Source organism: Sinohyriopsis cumingii, chromosome 17 (genome assembly GCF_028554795.1).
Source record: "Sinohyriopsis cumingii isolate HCF-2022 chromosome 17, ASM2855479v2, whole genome shotgun sequence".
Classification (NCBI taxonomy): Eukaryota; Metazoa; Mollusca; class Bivalvia; order Unionida; family Unionidae; genus Sinohyriopsis; species Sinohyriopsis cumingii.
In genome coordinates this window covers 34,712,629-34,734,445 of record NC_142977.1, presented here as the reverse complement: position 1 = coordinate 34,734,445, position 21,817 = coordinate 34,712,629, and the positions used below count along the sequence as shown (strand labels likewise).

The following is a 21,817-nucleotide window of genomic DNA, read 5'->3' as shown; positions in this document are numbered from 1 at the left end:
TGTCCTATTCATGGTGTAATTATTTAAATGTCTACCTTGTAATTTATACAGTTGTCCTGTTCATGGTGTAATTATCTAAATGTCTACCTTGTAATTTATACAGTTGTCCTATTAACGGTGTAATTATCTAAATATCTACCTTGTAATTTATACAGTTGTCCTATTCATGGTGCAATTATCTAAATGTCTACCTTGTAATTTATACAGTTGTCCTATTAACGGTGTAATTATCTAAATGTCTACCTTGTAATTTATACAGTTGTCCTATTCATGGTGTAATTATCTAAATGTCTACCTTGTAATTTATACAGTTGTCCTATTCATGGTACAATTATCTAAATGTCTACCTTGTAATTTATACAGTTGTCCTATTAACGGTGTAATTATCTAAATGTCTACCTTGTATTTATACAGTTGTCCTATTCATGGCGCAATTATCTAAATGTCTACCTTGTAATTTATACAGTTGTCCTATTAACGGTGTAATTATCTAAATGTCTGCCTTGTATTTATACAGTTGTCCTATTCATGGTGCAATTATCTAAATGTCTACCTTGTAATTTATACAGTTGTCCTATTCATGGTGCAATAATCTAAATGTCTACCTTGTAATTTATACAGTTGCCCTATTAACGGTGTAATTATCTAAATGTCTACCTTGTATTTATACAGTTGCCCATGGTGCAATTATCTAAATGTCTACCTTGTAATTTATACAGTTGTCCTATTAACGGTGTAATTATCTAAATGTCTGCCTTGTATTTATACAGTTGTCCTTTTCATGGTGTAATTATCTAAATGTCTGCCTTGTATTTTTACAGTTGTCCTATTAACGGTGTAATTATCTAAATGTTTGTCTTGTATTTATACAGTTGTCCTATTCATGGTGTAATCATCTAAATGTCTGCCTTGTATTTATACAGTTGTCCTATTCATGGTCACGACATATATAATAATGTCGTTGATCATTTTCTATGTTCCACAGTCACTAAGACAGGTTGGTAACGGTTGTGAAAAGGACAGTCTGTATATATCATCTTTGCATTACTGGTGATTTATAAACAATTCGATTGGTTGTAAACAGAACAATTGCAAAAGCACATGCCAAAGATTATCATACTGTATTAAGAAAGTTACCATAGATCTATACATATGTTATATTATATCCGGGTTCTGAGAAATTGCTAATATTTATGTAAATGCAGTATAAAATCATCAGGAAAATAGTTGAAAGGGTTCCATGCACGTGCATAAGTAGTGCAGGCATGTACATAAGATATAACTGTGTTAATATTGCAGGTACGAGACAGGGTATTACCTCAATGCGTACATAATTATGACATAGTTCCATGAAAATCAATGATGTAACATGAATGAATTCTTGTTTACTTTTTGTCAAGAACCTCAATCTCCAGTGTATACAAAGTTAGACTGATTTATGTTTGAAAACAGTGGATGGTCAGATTTGTGTAGATTTTAATGAACGTATATAAACCATTAAATGCTTCATGGAAAATGATGACAGCTTAAATAAGTATAATTTGATGACACAACTAGCCCGTTACGTTCTGTCTATGGCATCGTTCTACTTACGTGAGTGTGTGTGTGTGTCTGTGTGTCTGTGTGTGACTTGGATTTTTAACGTAGCTTTAATAATTTTTTCAGTCATATCGCTACGATGTCTGCAGTGTGGCAGTTTATAGTAATGTCATGCACTGGGGAATCATGCCGGAGACATGTAGCACGATGTCCAACCAGGTCACATTATCTGGACACCAGGCCGACCTCGTAATGTTGAGCGCCAAGCGAGGCAGCTGTTAGCACCATTTGTGTAAGGCTTTGGTATGAATCGGCCGGTGATCGAACCTACGACCTCCCGCATCTACTTACGTGAGACTGTCGTCGTCACCATATGGCTGGAACCGTACTTTTGAGGGTACTTGTTGTATATATACAAACTTATTTTCATGTGGTCCATACATGGATTTTATTGTACCGTATTTGTCACTTTTTGACTTCTATCTTTATGATTCGTGTATATAGTAATCAGTGATGCGGAGATTAACATACTTTTTTATTTGCATGATTTATGTCATATGCATTTGTGTGTTTAAATGTCTCTCAGACTATTTATATTTCCTACTCATTTGTGCCCTGATATCTGTGTGGAGCTTTTTCGTATCTTTGAAATTATATATTATGTTTTTATATTTATATTTTATATTTTTATATTAGTAGTAGTAGTAGCATTAGTAGTAGTAGTATAATTGTATGACGTGTTACAGTCATTAGGCAGATAATACATTTCACATGAGATTTTAAAATCCAGGAAGACTTTTTTAAGGCATCATAGAGCGAGTATTTACATATAATTGAATGATTAAAAAACAACAACATATAATAGACATGCGGAATCTATCAAACACAGACATTTTTTGCAACATTTTGACATATTTATTTAGTTTATCTTTAAAATACATAAGTACATTCATTTTTGGCTCGATGAATACATGATCTGGGTTTGAAGAAACCTGGTCTTATTAATATTGTCGGACCGGCATCTTCTATATTGGCATAACATATCTACATTATTGAAGTACTACATCTCATATACTGGCATAACATATCTACATTATTGAAGTACTACATCTCATATATTGGCATAACATGTCTACATTAATGAAGTACTACATCTCGTATACTTGCATAACATATCTACATTAACAAAGTACTCATCTCATATACTGGCATAACATATCTACATTATTGAAGTACTACATCTCATATACTGGCATAACATGTATACATTAATGAAGTACTACATCTCATATATTGGCATAACATGTATACATTAATGAAGTACTACATTTCATATATTGGCATAACATGTCTATATTAATGAAGTACTACATCTCATATATTGGCATAACATGTATACATTATTGAAGTACTACATCTCATATATTGGCATAACATGTATACATTAATGAAGTACTACATCTCATATACTGGCATAACATGTCTATATTAATGAAGTACTACATCTCATATATTGGCATAACATGTATACATTATTGAAGTACTACATCTCATATATTGGCATAACATGTATACATTATTGAAGTACTACATCTCATATATTGGCATAACATGTATATATTAATGGATTACTACATTTCATATATTGGCATAACCTATCTACATTAATAACGTAAAAAAAGACTTCTTATTAGAAGAGCGTGCAAAGTTAAAAGTTATAATGAATGATGTTTAATTAATTTTCAAAATCACCTAGATTTAAACTTGCTTGCAATTAATTCATTAGCACACAACTTTTCATATGCTTTAAATCAGAGATACGTTATTAGGGATTGTGCAGTTTATCCGAATGCAAGACAAAACCATCTGATATATGGTTATATACAAATATATCGATATAATTTCAAGGAAAACAATGTTATACAAAAACAGTCTATTGCATCAAAGTATCACTGTCGTAACATTCAGCGCATAACCTCTTTGTAACACACGTTGTTTATTTGTATACTAAGCATTCAATATATTGTTTGTATTAAAACAAACAAATGAAGGGTACAATAGCACCCCAATATGACAAGTATACATTTTTTAAATTAAATATGTAAAAAAAGAATAATGTGAATCAAATATTCCTTTCTTGAATCTCAAAATGCATTTGTAATCAGTAGTCGACGCGAAAATATGGGATATAAGTAGCCAATCAAGCGAGTCAGCTATAAAACATTGATTTATTTATGATTCCGTTACTTATTATATATCAGTGGAAATGAACAATTTGATCAGTATACTCATAAATATAATCAGAAATTTCATTCATCACAAAAAGTGTCTGACGGCAAGCATTTGTCTCCATTTATTAGAACATGACACGCGACAGATTCTGAATTATTATTGCTACATAAAAGAGAGTTTTCATTGAAAACTTATGGATCACCTAAATTCATCTGAAATGCTCTACCGAGTTTTCATCGAACGTTTGTTTTATCTATTTTGTTACGTATAACTTTGTGTTCGTGAGTGTGAATATATTTGTTAATCACAATGTCCAAAAATAGACTTTCACAGTATGTTAGGTGTCCATTTTGCTGTATCGTACCAGTGTCTGTACAAGATTTGTATGTACAGACTTTTCGATCTGTTCTTGTCTCTCATTTATAGTACAAATATGATTGAACGATGTTGTAAACGTAACACCAAAAAGTTATAGACATATTTTCTGTCCCAGAGAATGAGTTATGAAGTCAACGTGTGCCATCTGGCAACAGCACTTCTACAGCTGACCATCTCATCCCAATGAATTTTCTCGTCTCCCTCGGACTCCCGTGAGATCCTAAGTCTCCCAATAACTTCGTCGTCTCTCCCGATTTTATTGTCATGGCACACTGTGAAGTCAACACAAATATTTTCTAAATGTGCCTTGTCAAGATTAAACGTTAAGGCCTCGTTCCAAACAGGGGATGTCGTGTTATGTTTAGTTGATGTCTTCTTTTTCTTTTGTCTCTTACAGCCGTATGCTACAGTCACCTTAACATACGGATCTACAAATAAAGAAAACAGGTTTGAAACACAGGATGATCATGTACTATAACACTTACAAGGAGATTTGTACTCGTTGTAACAAATTTGCTGCGATTTCGGTAGTGTAGTTTTGTGAAGGCTGAGCATTCTCAATAACATCGATACCTATATAGTTTCAGGTGAGACCATACTGAGTAATGCACAAATAGGTAAATACTCACATCAAAGAATAATTACTTGAGTCAGCAGTAGTTATTTTTAATTCAGAAACTTCATTTAAGCAGTCCGCTGAAATGAGTGTGTGGTAGTTTGTATTAGTATATTACATCCGTGTGGGTGGTAGGTTGTATTACTATATTACATCAGAATGTGTGGTAGGTTGTATTACTATTACATCAGAGTGTGTGGTATGTTGTATTACTATATTACATCAGAGTGTGTGGTAGGTTGTATTACTATATTACATCAGAGTGTGTGGTAGGTTGTATTACTATATTACATCAGAGTAGGTGGTATGTTGTATTAGTATAATACATCAGAGTGGGTGGTAGGTTGTAATAATATATTCCAACATAGTGTGTGGTAGGTTGTATTACTATACTACATCAGAGTAGGTGGTATGTTGTATTAGTATATTACATCAGAGTGCGTGGTAGATTGTATTAATATATTACAACAGAGTGTGTGGTAGGTTGTATTAGTAAGTTACATCAGAGTGGGTGGTAGGTTGTATTATTATATTCCAGCAAAGTGTGTGGTAGGTTGTATTACTATATTACATCAGAGTGTGTGGTAGATTGTATTACTATATTACATCAGAGTGTGTGGTAGGTTGTATTACCATAGTATAACAGAAATATTTCATTACGTAGTGGAGATTACCCGATAGCTGATAGGTTGAGCGTGTCATAGAGACATTATCAGCATTGACGATTCAAAATATTATTGACATATTTCTATAGTACAAGTGTGCTATGTATGGCATGCATTGTATGTCGAATGGCATGTTACTAAAGCAAACTCAGGATCGATATATCCTTAACATTACTTTGCAGACACCTTTAAAATGCGTATTAGTAACAGTACATTCTGAACACTTAAGGATTAAAGTTCTGCTCTACAAGTCTTGCATCAAATTTCGGCAAATATCCATGGTATAACTGATGAAGAATTATAGGTTTACATTCGTAATTATTTTTGTCGCCCCAAAATGGGTCAATACCTGAGAAACCTAACACATTGACCTCTGTACAGAATGTTAATATAGGAATATCAGAATAGAATTATTCCTAAACCATGAATACCTTTGTAGGCCGACTGAATGATGGTTATTGTTTGATACGTCAACCTCTGTACACATTTCATGCATATATATATATATATATATATATATATATATATATATATATATATATATATATATATATATATATATATATATATATAATCTTAACGAACAATAAATATGTGATAAAAAATCAACAGAAATTATAAATATGTATTTGAATCTATTATACTCCGCCACGTCATTCTGAGCAGCACATGTGTGCACAAAGTAGGCCATATATATAAATGAGTATTAGGTCTATATAAATTTCCTTCTTCTTCTGCTCTTTCGCTCTTTCCCTCGCTTTCCTCTCCCTTCACATCACGATGTACAGATCTTAAAATGTACCAACTGTAGAGCCTATAGTATAATTAGACGATCACGGAGGTGCCATCAGAACATGTCTGAAGATCAACTCCAAACAGCTAACAAGTAGACCAAGTATTGTTATAACTAGCTTTCTAAGTGAATCAAGGCAACCGTCAGTGGTTGACCTTATTAGTATGTGACAGTCATACGTACTGCATATATGTTACCCTCTACAACAAACGGTATGCGTTTTAAAAAACAAAATTCCTCCTGATTAATCACAGTACTAAACGTTTTAAATTAGCAATTAGCATCGTATTTGAAAATGATATATAAATGGGGCTATGATTAGTACTGATTGTAAATTGAAGTTAATTGATAATTGAAAACTAGATATAGCGGTTACCAAACTAGACATCATGCTGGTGAAAGCCACACCAAAACTAACATATGAATGTAAAACAAAACAACAAAAAGAACGAGAATCTTTTTCAAGTAAACTCACAAGCATTACAAACTGTTGTTTGAAGAAGTTAACTCAGAGGTCTGTAAAATACAACTACTCTGTGGCTCTAGATTAGAACTACCACACCCAAATGATATCAGTCAGAGCATGAAATGTGTCAAACAAAATGTCTTTACAAAGCTCTTTATTATCGTACCAATACATTCATTACGTTGACAAAACACACTCTTTGATGCATGGAATGTTAATGATTAATTTATAAAACGTCACTGTCCCAAAACATACTGTAAAATTTAGGAACTTCCTTTTATTGATGTTGCAATGTAATTGTTAATCGGGTTGGCACAAAATTGAAAACATCGATGCAAACTGATGTCTCTTGCTTTTAAAAATGTGTAATAAAAAGAATATATTTAATTCTTTACGTGGAGATGTTTACTATTGTCAATCGTGGTTCGTCACTCATGACAATACAATGTTATCACTTCGCTAGTTTTTTATGGTGTTGTCAAAGTTGGAGAGACCTTAAGTTGCTGTATGAGTGAATATATATATATATATATATATATATATATATATATATATATATATATATGAATGTGTGTTGTTATTGTTGTCTGTTGGATTTTATTACAACTCCGTCAGGCACAGCAGAAGACAACAATGGGCTCTTTTCAAAAGTAGTTTCTAACGCGTGGGCACCATGACTGAGACAACAGGATTGTGATAGCCAAACTGAAACAGGAAAAGCGAGGTTAGGAAAACAGGAAGATTTCTCATTCGCACGAGTGAGAATTAGGTCATCCATTATACATCAGATTGAAATAATGAAGATGTATGTTACCCATAGTAATCTTGCCCTGTTCTAAATGCTGTAAGTTTCTGGCCTTCATAACCACGATAGTCAACCTCTCCGCAGTTGAAAGGTACCCAAGGGAGACTATCAGTTCACCAAGATCTTTCTGCAAGGAGGTAATTAAATTACTAATGTGTATGAAATTCAGAACGCTAAGCACTATTTATTTATTTATTTATTTATTTTTTTAATTACAGAGTTTTATGTGGTATATCCAATGATTTATTTGAAGCAAGGTCACCGAACGATGGCCTGTAATATTTGTTTGGGGTTGTTTATTTTTCAGTTTCCAGCTTTACCTTAAAGGAAATACATCTGAGCTGCAAACAAAATAGGCTCAATGACACTTAATGACTTTCTATCTAAATCTTACTTCTGTTGTCTTACTTACTTGTGCTTCCACACTCTTAGATCTTTCGTCTTGTTTAATTGTGCTACGGAAGAAATTAAACTGAACAATTTAAACTTTAAGTAGTCAAAACTGCAAGTGATCGCACATTTAATTTTGAAGTTTTAAAATATAAAGATATAAAGTACTTATTTAAAGTTTAGCTTTTACTCATGAAAATATTTTCCACTGATAATTTAGAGACACGTGTCTTGTAACATAACATAAAAGGTAAATGCTATCACTACTGCACGTTGAAAATAAATAACTTGTATTCCGAATGCAGACATACATTCTCGATCTTCGTAGGGTTGACTTCAGCCAAAGGTTTCCAGATGACATGCTTCTGATCTAAGTCAATGTTTCCTATCGCAAGTCTTGTTTGTCCAATGCTCTCAAACCTTGAAAATTGATCATCGTCAAACATTGATATTTCGACGGTAACAGATGACAGGCTATGAGGTAGAACGTAAAAAACGAATTCCTCGTCGAACACTGGGTTTACAGTCTTTCTGTGAACTTTACTCTGTAACGTCCTTTTGAGTGGCAGAAGAGACACTATGCAATAAGGGTCTGCAGTCCCGCTGAAATCTCGCGAATGGAGATCCCGGGCCTCTATAACGTGAACCGTGAGAAGGTGTGTCTCTGGATTGTATCCCACGCTGAATTTTACAGCACCGAGGTTCTCCTCTTCAATGCTGCTTACTGAATGTTGCCGCTGAAGGTACTAGAACATAATAACCATATTCTTAGTAATTTCTCCCATTTCTTAAAAGAGATTTTCGTTTTGCTAAATTTTAATTTCTTTGCCTCTATCAACATTCTATAGATGTACCAAGTAGGGATTCTTGTGTATAACATAAATGAAGGATTTCATATTAAACAATCAAACACTGGCAATTAGTAGTTACCATGTCGATATAATATTTTAGGCAATTAGTAGTTACCATGTCGATATAATATTTTAGGCAATTAGTAGTTACTATGTCGATATAATAGTTTTAGCAATTAGTAGTTACCATGTCGATATAATATTTTTAGCAATTAGTAGTTACCATGTCGATATAATATTTCAGGCAAAGGGTATAATAATTTATGCAATATAAACTTGAAACTTAAAGAAGATAAAATATTTTAAAATTCGCAATTAACAGAAGATATATCATTATTCGAATTTGATATTTTGTGGCTGTCGAGCAATATCACTGAGTAACACATTTGTTCAGTCTCAAACAAGTTATTTCATACAGAATAGTAACCTTAACTAAAGCCTTTTACAACATGTTATTTCATACAGAATAGTAACCTTAACTAAAGCCTTTTACAACAAGTTATTTCATACAGAATAGTAACCTTAACTAAAGCCTTTTACAACAAGTTATTTCGTAGAGTAGTAACCTTAACTAAAGCCTTTTACAACATGTTATTTCATACAGAATAGTAACCTTAACTAAAGCCTTTTATGACAAGTTATTTCATACAGAATATTTATCATAACTAAAGCCTTTTACAGCAAGTTATTTCATACACAATAGTAACCATAACTAAAGCCTTTTACAACAAGTTATTTCATACACAATAGTAACCTTAACTAAAGCCTTTTACAACAACTTATTTCATACAGAATATTAACCTTTTGAAACAAGTTATTTCATAAAGAATAGTAACTTTAACTAAAGCCTTTTGCAGCAATCCAATCTTCATGCATATATTCCATTTGGAATTGGTTAAACCTACATATGTGTATGCAATTTGTTTCGAAAGAATGCTTCTTTTAAACTAATATTCTTTGCGACACGATTCTGAAGATTTATGTTTGCACTGACCTTCCTGTCATATAGCTTAGAATCAAGTTTTCGGAAGTCTATCGCATCCTGCATTGATGCTCTGCGAGGTCGTGAAGTCATAGTTGGAAGCCCGTCGTTTAGAAGAGGGGCCGATGGAAAGGAATGTGTAAGATTCCGAATTCCACCGTGAGAGGCAGGAGTTGTTGTACCAGAACTGGCTTCTGAAAATTAAAATAACAGGTCCTTAAGTTAGTTATTGTTTTCTAATGATGAACAGAAATTATTTAATGCTTAGTTTTAACTTCTAGAGAATAATTTAAAACTAATGTGCTTGGATGTAGCGATTGTTATAAGCTGTTCAAAGGCATATATTGTGTAGAATCATCTTATGTACCATGAAAATCACATCAAACCTGTCTCATGTACCATGAAAATTAGATCAAACATGTCTCATGTACCATGAAAATCACATCAAACCTGTCTTATATACCATGGAAATCACATCAAACATATCTCATGTACCATGAAAATCACATCAAACATGTCTCATGTACCATGAAAATCACATCATACCTGTCTTATGTACCATGAAAATTACATCAGACATGTCTCATGTACCATGAAAATCACATCAAACCTGTCTTATGTACCATAAAAATCACATCAAACATGTCTCATGTACCATGAAAATCACATCAAACATGTCTCATGACCATGAAAATCACATCAAACATGTCTCATATACCATGAAAATCACATCATACCTGTCTTATGTGCCATGCAAATCACATCAAACATGTCTCATGTACCATGAAAATCACATCAAATCTGTCTTATGTACCATGAAAATTACATCAAGCATGTATTATATACCATGAAAATTATATCAAACCTGTCTTATGTACCATGACAATCACATCAAACATGTCTCATGTACCATGAAAAATGCATCAAGCATGTATTATGTACCATGGAAATTACATCAAACATCAAGCATGTATTATGTACCATGGAAATTACATCAAACATCAAGCATGTATTATGTACCATGGAAATTACGTCAAACATGGCTCATGTACCATGCAAATTACATCAAACATGTCTTATGTATCATGAAAATTGCATCAAACAAACCTCATGTTACATGACTGATATCAAACTTGTCTTATATACCGTGACAATTATATCAAACTTTTATATTTTACCATTAGTATTTCATCAAGCTTGTATTTTGTACCATGAAAATTACCAAAAAAAACATGTTTCATGTACCATGAAATTTACATCCAACTTGTCATATGTACCATGAACATTACATCAAACATCAAGCATGTATTATGTACCATGGAAATTACATTAAACATGTCTCATATACCATGAAAATTACATCAAACATGTATTATGTACGATACAAATTTCATCAAACATGTCTCATATACCAAGAACTTTACATCAAACGTGTCTTATGTACCATGAAAATTACATCAAACATGTCTCATGTACCATGACAATCGCATCAAGCATGACCATGTTTGAATAGTTTGCCATCAATCACTCGATATGTTGCCCAAATGGAATGTACAACATACGTTTATTTTTATTCCATAGTAAATGTACGTGCGATGGATACATGTTTATTTTTATTCCATAGTAAATGCACGTACGATCTCTACATGTTTGATTTTCAATTTGTAGAGAAAATGACGTATATCTTGTGCTGATAATATATAATATCCATACTGGTCTAAAAACATTATATATACATTCTGACGGATGAAGATTTGTCAGAGTTCATCGGAAAGTTTCATAATGCCTGATAATTCAACCAACATAACAATTTTGCATGTGCTGAGTTTGTATTTTTCGCTTTTCGTTTTTGTTATTAAAATATGTCAGACGTGCCTAAAACCTATTTATATTAATAGAACGAGCAAATAAAGCTTTTACACGGGTGTGCACATGTTCTAAATTGTACATTATTTAAATTCTGTTTTTCGAATAAATTGCAAAGCAGCTATCAAACAACAATTGAACATATTATTAAACCATGTGACTACAGGAAAACATTCCCCTAATTATAACTCTTCCTCAAGAACTTCGTTGCAGCATCTCCAAACAATTTACTTTCCAAACAGACATGAAAAACCTTTACTTACAAAACAATGCCAACCCAGTGAAAATGATTGTTGCATTGATCTAAAGGTCACAAATCTCAGACGTCCAAATGGTATTATACAGACATCAATTTGTCCAAATAGTATCATACAGACATCATTTCGCTTGGTCAAAGTAGTAAAACAGTCGTAAAAAAAAGAAATTACATGAAAACAGCCTCAACATAAAGGTCAGTGATTCGTGTTCGAAATTACCGTGATCTAGCGGTTAAACTGTTATAGATGGTTAAACATTAAATATGCATTAAAAAGGACCAGATGTCCAAGGGTCTTTCTCGATCTTAAATCATATAAGTATAAACGGTTGTTCGTGTTCTTACTAACCATTTTGTGTAGATTCAGTCATGTTTGTGTGCTATTTAAACATAAAATTGAAATTACCGTTCCTTTACACACACACACACACACACACACACATACACACACACACACACACATATATATATATATATATATATATATATATATATATATATATATATATATATATATATATATATATATATATATAACCATTCGATATCATTGTTTTTCTTCCAATGCCTTTAGCATATTGAAAACATGTAAAACATAATCTGCATATGTGTGAAGTTTATATTTGGGGGGGGGGGATTGTTATGAATCATGCAGAATAGCATGTGTTACAGCATATATATATATATATATATATATATATATATATATATATATATATATATATATATATATATATATATATATATATATGTGTGTGTGTACGTGTGTGTGTGTGTGTAGATTGTTCATATTATTAAAATGGAAAATCATCATCGGAATTACTGGACAGATACCCTTCCTGCACAGAACTTCGGATAACAGATATTTTAAATGAATTTGTAGCAGAGTCCTGTAAGGAAGGAAAGACAAAGGCGTTCTTTATAAACACATCACACGTTTACAAGTCATAATATTTTCAATGGTACTGTCTAGAAGAACCAATATCATCTCTGGTAACAGCCTTTCTTGATTTTTCTTGAAAATTAACAAGAGTAAAGCAAATATATATCAAAAGAAATGAGCTATCATCAAAATCGAATTTAAACAAATGGGTTTAAAGAACCATTTGAAGGAAGCAAATGCAAATGTATAAAGTGATTGCTAACTTGTCAAAATACTGAAATGCGTCATTGTCGTGCCAATTCCTGTTTTCTTCTAAGATGTAAATACTATGAGGAATAATAATACAGTAGGGAATACAGTGGGTTTTCTTTTCTGTTCATTCCATTGTATCTCGTAAAATCTTTTGCAAAAGAACTTCTCACATTCTTACAGATGCATGATAGTGTTCTCTAGTATAGAACAAGGATGAGGACGGTCCATCTTTAATCCAGCCTGTATTGTATCACATGATCTATGACTACAATCATATTGTACATACACAAACTAGTAAGCACTCTCTGATTTTCATCATCAGCTCAGGATTCTTTACAAATAATCATAATAACATTAACTGCAACGCTTTCCATCCTAACCTGTGCAGCGGTTTTAAGTTTGTCGAGCGCAAACGGGACATTTTGTTCCGATGGAGATGACTCATGGATAAAGCTATACGTACACACTATGTAGTCTGGTGTCAAGCAGTAAAAGACGTTGGAGGTGTTATTTTTTCTTTACACTAGCCATGGCATGCACAAAACACTGACGCAAATACCGTGTGTTGTGCTTCTCCTGCCTATCCTATTCAATATGCATTTATTCAACCACTTTTAATGAAACCATCAAATTGACTGATTATTGAAGTAACTTGTTTCACTATGGCCGCCACACCTAAGAATTAACCATCTTAAAATTAGACGTGCCCCAATTTAGCATTCATGAACTGCTCAAAAGAGAATGCTATATCGGCAAATTGATGAAGGTGTCATGGCTTCCGTCGAACCGGTCCGGAAATACAGCTAAGAGCGAATTACTGCGAGTCCATCGTTATTCAACTTCTTTAAAAACATATACTTATATGAGAACTAACAAGCATCGACATGAAGAACAAGCACTCAATGCTAACAGCGACCTTCGCTACATAACAAGAGAATATAATGAAACCAAGAAGTTCAAATAATCGATCGTCGCAGCTGTGTCTTTGATCAACCCCATGAAAATAATCCACTGTAACATTAAGGAACATTAAATGTCTGTTGCCAGCTACATTACCGAGTGTCAAGAGAGGCAAACAGATATTACAATTTAGTGTAATGACCGGGTGCCGTTCTATTTGCCTGAATAAACATCAGAGAAAATCGAATGTAGACCCGAGTGCTCCCAACTACAACCTGAAAATGATAAAATTCAAGTGTGCCTAAAACCAATTACAATGTAACAATTTTCATTCGAATGACATTAAAATAAAAATGATATTTGTAAATATGGATGGAGACAGGCTTCACAAGTTCCTTTGGAGTACGTAAAGTAGATATGCTAGAAATTATTAAATTAAAAGATTTTTAAAAATAAATTTTGAAACTTCACACTTTTCTTAAATGCTCTAAAAATATAATTGGATCATGTGCATATGCATGCAGACAGGTATGCAACATTTCATTTTCATTTGCTTATTTGTGTGCATCAATATATTTCTGCATTATTGTGCTAAAATGTAGTATGGATGGAGATACTGTCGGAAAGCAGCAACAAAATATGTTCCATTCTACAATCGCCGTTAGGCATAAACAAAAAGCATCAGGTAATGATGATGGCTCCTTGTTGAAAATATATATATCTATAGTAGATATATCCATATGTAGATATATCCATAGTAGATATATCCATAGTAGATATATCCATATGTAGATATATCCATAGTAGATATATCCATAGTAGATATACCATACGTAGATATATCCATAGTAGATATATCCATATGTAGATATATCCATAGTAGATATATCCACATGTAGATATATCGATATTAGATATAACCATAGTAGATATATCCATAGTAGATATACCCATATGTAGATATATCCATAGTACATATATCCACATGTAGATATATCGATAGTAGATATATCCATAGTAGATATACCATACGTAGATATATCCATAGTAGATATATCCATATGTAGATATATCCATATGTAGATATATCCATAGCAGATATATCCATATATAAATATATCCATATGTAGATATATCCATAGCAGATATATCCATAGTAGATATATCCATATGTAGATATATCCATATAAGATTTACATCCATATGTAGATATATCCATAGTAGATATATCAATAGTAGATATATCCATAGTAGATATACCATACGTAGATATATCAATAGTAAATATATCCATATGTAGATATATCCATAGTAGATATATCCATAGTAGATATACCATACGTAGATATATCCATAGTAGATATATCCATATGTAGATATATCCATAGCAGATATATCCATATATAAATATATCCATAGTAGATATATCCATAGCAGATATATCCATGGTAGATATATCCATATGTAGATATATCCATAGTAGATATACCATATGTAGATATATCCATAGTAGATATATCAATAGTAGATATATCCATAGCAGATATACCATACGTAGATATATCAATAGTAAATATATCCATATGTAGATATATCCATAGTAGATATATCCATATATGGATATATCCATAGTAGATATATCCATATATAGATATATCCATAGTAGATATATCCATATATACATATATCCATAGTAGATACATCCAAGGCAGATATGTCCATAGAAGATATATCAATATGTAGATATATCCATAGCAGATATGTCCATAGTAGATATATCCATAGTAGATATATCCATATGTAGATATATCCATAGTAGACATATCCATTTGTAGATATATCCATATGTAGATATACCCATAGTAGATATATCCATAGTATATATATCCATATGTAGATATATCCATAGTAGATATATCCATATGTAGATATATCCATAGTAGATATATCCATAGTAGATATATCCGTCTGCAGATATATCCAGATGTAGATATATCCATATGTAGATATATCCATAGTAGATATATCAATATGTAGATATATCCATAGCAGATATGTCCATAGTAGATATATCTATATGTAGATATATCCATATGTAGACATATCCATATGTAGATATATCCATATGTAGATATATCCATAGTATATATATCCATATATAGATATATCCATAGTAGATATATCCATATGTAGATATATCCATATGTAGACATATCCATATGTAGATATATCCATATGTAGATATATCCATAGTATATATATCCATATGTAGATATATCCATATGTAGATATATCAAAATTAAGATATATCCATATGTAGCGAATGCACATCTCATTATGTAAAACCTCAGTTATATGGCTTGCGCCAGAAGACATTTGCCACAAAACGTGATCGAATTTTTCAAGTTAGTGCATGCTCATTATTTTTGGCAGTAAACAGTCTGTCTCTTAAACAGGTTCCTTAATCAGTAGGATCTGTGTCAGCGACAAATACCGTGACCATGGTAACGAAATATTCCTTGCGGATCTCTCTTACAGCTAGCTGTATAATACGTTATCTTACTTTAAATTCTCCTCATTCAAGGTCAAGGACAACTCAATAGATCCATAAACAGCACAAATATCAGAGTCATGAGCGGACAATGGTCCTGCGCCTTTCTATCTGAATATGAAGCAATGCTGTCGCAGCAATATCTTGAAAACTAATAAACAATTTCACATGTATATGCATGCAAGTTCCCAGGAGAAATCAGATCTGCCTAGAACTTTCTGCATTTGTTTGCATGGAGACGAATTTTGTTGCTTACAGAGATCATGACTATACTTTGCTCATCTTCGGCAAAGGTGGCAGAAATATCTATCTGGCAAATGAATGACTATTTTGCAATGACTCAGAGCATGTATAAATGGGGTAGGAACAAGAAGCACTGAAACGCTATCCAGCAGGTTTATTCATAAGGAATCGTTGAAGCATGTATTTCAAATGCAACGAGATTGAAGACGAGCTACACTAGATTATTCCTTCTTATCTTAAAGACTTATCAGCTTGGTTTTATTTAACTGTGAATTAATCTTCATCAAAGTTAGACATTAGGAAAATATGCTTAAACTCAATTTCCTCTCGAATCCAGACTTGATTTTGTGTCTCTCCAAACGAAAAAAAAATTTAAATCCTTGCAAAACATGTCCAAGAGACAAGTATATAAAGTGGGAGACTGGATGGAGGAGAGACAATTCCAGAAATTCCGTGCAAGTAGAGCAGATTGTTTAGCGTGTAAATAATTTAGAATATCGTGATTTCTAAGCAAACCAGGATTCAAGCAGAACGATGCAACTGTCAGTTGTCACTGACCACATGCTGCTGTGAATAACCTATCAAATATGTACTCGAAAGCTGGCAAAGCAAACTGTACATGTTATTATGACTATATGGTCGTAAACAAAACAATGCCAAAGAGAGAAAATCAAAACGTTTTTGTAAAATTCAACAAATCATTTATTTCCCTAGAATACAAAGTGAAAAATGTAAAATGAAATTAAGGTAATTGCGAATTAAATCAAAATAAGCATAAAATTGCTACGTCAAGTCCTAATGATTAAAGTTCAAATACACTTTAGTAGTATTTCAAAGTAAATCCAATACTGGAAGTGTTGATGTTCCTGTGATGACCTATGTCTTAGTGATGTGCCAACAGTCTTGTGTTAAATAAGAATAAGAAAATTCCAGAATATATCCTGATTTGAATTTCACTAAAAGTCCAAGTCTCTATTTCCACGAATGTTATTTTTCAGCACTTTGTATTTCCAGAGAAGAATTATTGAATGAAATAATTTGAATCAAAAAATTCCAGCCTAAAGAAATATTAGATGCAACAATAATACTACCGATTCTGCTCAGATTGTACAGTACGAATGAACAATGTCTCGATAAACAAGATTATACAGGCCTCTACTTGACCTCAGGTCACAATTTGCATTTTATATTAAAAACACAAAACCTATTACCTAATGGAAAGTTTCATTCTGGAAGGTTACAAATGTTTACAAGAAAAAGTCTCAGTTATAATTTGAAGGTCTGTCAATAAAATTATGATAGAAAATGTGGTAAACAACATGTAGACCCGGCATTTCATGGGAAATTTGTAATGTTCCGGACTCATATTGAGATAAACATGTTGTTTACAAACCCCAAATCCATGATTTTGGTCACTTAGAAAATGAACTTGATTTTGGACAAGGTCAAGTCCAAAATCAAATTAATAATGAATACAAAAATCGCTAAAAGCAAAGCAAATTAAATATACATAACAATGTATTCTCGCCATCAAAATTTCATTATCATGCAATTGTAATGATTATGATATCCACCTTCAAACATGTTCTAAATTAAAAGTATCACGGATCCAGTCCTAATGAAAAATCAATACAATAGCATGATAATAACTTATATGCTTTCTAGTTGGACAGTAGACGCAAAATGAGTCTTTATTTCAAACCCGCCACATCAGCACATCCGTGTGTGCAAGTAAAATAAAATTTTGTCTGTTCTGAACCGTATCTAGCAGACACACATTATACGTTCGTTTTATCGGTTCTGAGTTGGATTGAGGAGGGATTGCAAACTTAAACGAGGAAGATCCATCGGTGCCACAATATTTGAAATGGTTTATCTTGCCTGCACCATAGAAGTACCCCATATGTAAATGTTGTTAGAAACGTGTTGCTTATCCACAGAATAGAAATACCCCATAGGTGAATGTTGCTATAAACGTGTATATTATCCACGGCATAGAAATACCCCATAGCTGAATCTTGCCAGAACCGTGTGACTTATCCAGGAACAGGCGTGCGGCATTTGTCAGAGAAACATCTTGTCACCATGAAGCGATTCCAAATTATTTCATATATATAAGTACTATAGGCTAGTTCGTTAAACATGATTTACATCCCTTAAAAAGTAACTGTAGATTTATCATTCTTGCAGCAAGCGACCATCGGCCACTTTCGCGGGGAAGAAGAACTCGTAACTATGAAATTCGGCATAAAGTTTATAGTGCTATACCTAGGCAAACGTTTGCCACACCATCATCATATTAACAGAAGAAACTCAGTAACAATTAATATCTTTTATTCATATAAAGTATCAGGTATGCTGAAATAAGTATTAAAATGAACGTTTGTTTAAAGTCTTAAACATTCCCTAATTATGCAGAGTAACTATCTAATTGTAAGGACATTAAGGTAGACCAGTGCTGCCCAACCTTTTTGACACCATGGGCCACTGAAAAATGTTTTTCTTGAAGCCGAGGGCCGCAGCAGAAAACTGTAAAAGCAACGACTATATAGCTGCTCGAGCTCTGGCGGGCCATTTAAAATCAGCGGGCTGGACAACACTGAGGCAGACTAATCGGTCAAGTACCGGGCTGGACAACACTGAGGTAGACTAATCGGTCAAGTACCGGGCTGGACAACACTGAGGTAGACTAATCGGTCAAGTACCGAAAAATTATTTCAACTGCCATGTGATGTTAGAGTAGTGAAATCGTATTACTGCTATGTCGAAGACAATAAATAGGGTGAGGGGTTTTGATCAGCGGTAAATTGTCTAATATTTGGCTAATGAAGCGATAGTTTGCATTACAACATTTCTAAACATGGCATGAAAGACAGAAATAAATAGTATCTAGTCCAAGAAATCACATGCTCTTCTGAAAGAATTGTGTACCATCACATAATGATAACTATCTAAATTTTTACTCTGTGCGAATGGAGTTATATTTCTTTATGCAAAACTGCAACCTACGTTATTTATTAATGATGAAAGCAACATTCTACATCATAACACCACTCCCACAATAGCAGATAAGGACTTGTTGGTTAACTCTACAATTTTAAGGCTCAAAAATCTCATTATATTGTTTGGGGATTGTTTTGTTATAGAACTATCCGATAATAACAAACTATATATTCCTTTAAGTCCTCTATTCCAGTGATGGGTAATTTATGGTTTCTATAGATACAATTTATATGCATTTCATTCTACATTGTTCAGATTGTGTCATTTCCCTTCTCCTTTCAAAGGATCATGAAATAAAACTAATTTATAACATTACTGACATACAAGAGACCTCTGCAAGAGATGTAGTATTTTTTAACAAGGATTCAATATTTTTATCTGAAAAATTGACAAGTAGAGTTCATAAAGTTTCATGCAAGTATTATTCAAATTTGAGTACTGTGTTTACTCGTCATGATTATTGTAAATTGAAGATGATGAAATTTATTTCTTACATTACAATTTTAAATAAATATTTAAATTTGCAATTATATCAGTAATGTTAATAATTTTGGCTTCGTTGTTTCTGAAATGAACTATTTATGACATGTGAGTTCGATAGAGTATAGTGTTACCAATCATGTAATATATTTATATATCCTGGATATGGTATTAAAGGAACATAGATGTTTTTGATGAGGTTTTATTACATCAAGAAATATATATCATCAACATGGTGGTGCTACCCTCTGTATCTAAACCAAAAAAGGCAGGTCCCTCATTTGTGGGCGATCACTAATTTGATTTATAATCAACTCTTGTAAAGGTGGTGGAGTTGCTGCTTTTCGCCCACCACCTGTTTTTTGCTTTCGCCAGGCATACATTTTTTCTAGGCTGAAAAATGTAATCGGAAAATTATTTATTATGAAAAGTTATTAAATGCACGTATATACTTATGTTTATGCTAAGATAATTTAAAGAATTAAACATACGAAGTACATGTAAGGCCATTATTTTTGCCTGATTTATATACAAGTAGTACTGATTGCTGTATCGCTTGCATGTGAAATTTTTTTTTTTTTTTTTTTTTTTTTGTAAGTGATATTGATGCAGATTGGTATATTCAGGAATATTTTTACAGGAATTATAATTATAATTCACAGTGCAATGGGACTGTAAAGAATTGTTAAAGTTTTAATATTTCAAACAGCAATCACTCTACATTTATATATTTAAAATGTACATGTTCATCATCAAAGTCAGCCAACATGTGCGTACTTTGTAAATGAAGTGACAATCAACTTAAACATTTTGATGATATATAATTACCCATTTGTTTTGCATTTTCATATTGTGTTTTACACTGCAGAGTGATCGTTGGTTCAGATGAGACACTGGAAGCAACATAGTTAGTTATAGTTTAGTTATTTGTACTGAGTAGGTGATAATAATTAAATTTGACAATATAAACGTTTCATTGAAATTTTTTACATTCTAATGTTACGTGTTTAGGCTCGAATAAACAGTAGCACAATAAAGAGTGAAAACAACAAGCTTTAAGAAATTTAAAAAATAATGTATTTCCCTGAAAAATTACTGTAAAAATGAAAACAAAAATAAGAAAATACGGTTTTAAGAATCAAATGCAAAAATAATCCAAGAATAATCCAAGAATAAAATTTTAGAAGTCCTAATATTGAAATGTTCTACTGATTTCAAGTTAGAGTCCCGACGAAGAATCCAATATGGAAGGCGATGAAGTATGCTGTATCCTGTCCAATGTTGTTGTCGAAAGTTCCTTGTAGAAACACAATAAATAATCCTCAGTTTTGGAAATCCAAATTTTTTTTAGAAGAAATGTCTTTGTTTAATAATTCTGTATGAGCACACAAAAGTTCAGATATGACTCGAAAACGGGCTTCAACAGAAGGAAACGACTTTGCATCAAGCGTTTTAAGCCCAAACTGACTAAATTTTCTATAAACATCACTATTAAAACTAACTAATGCACAATTTCGGAAATGCCTGAATTGCGAAATAGAGGATCACGTGATCATGTTTAAATATAAAAAGTATGTAGCCGCAGTATGACCTTGAAAAAAACCAATCATTTTACTCCGAGAGAAAAGGTTGTTTACTTCACTAAAGCTATTTACAAGCCTAGGGT

The 21,817-nt window shown here is 32.5% G+C and overlaps 1 protein-coding gene across 1 annotated transcript in view; it reads right to left on the bottom strand.

Moving 5' to 3' along the window:
- Positions 1-2,431: 2,431 nt before the first annotated feature.
- The window catches only part of LOC149778408 (synaptotagmin-1-like), a 60,848-nt gene continuing 41,462 nt past the window's right edge, over positions 2,432-21,817 (bottom strand). Inside the window, exons 3-6 of the mRNA XM_089939227.1 lie at positions 9,730-9,911; positions 8,196-8,630; positions 7,504-7,621; positions 2,432-4,577 (exon numbers count right to left, since the gene is read on the bottom strand). Of these exons, the coding sequence (XP_089795353.1) occupies positions 4,273-4,577; positions 7,504-7,621; positions 8,196-8,630; positions 9,730-9,911 (1,040 nt within the window). The 3' untranslated portion in view covers positions 2,432-4,272. The remainder of the gene's footprint in view (positions 4,578-7,503; positions 7,622-8,195; positions 8,631-9,729; positions 9,912-21,817) is intronic.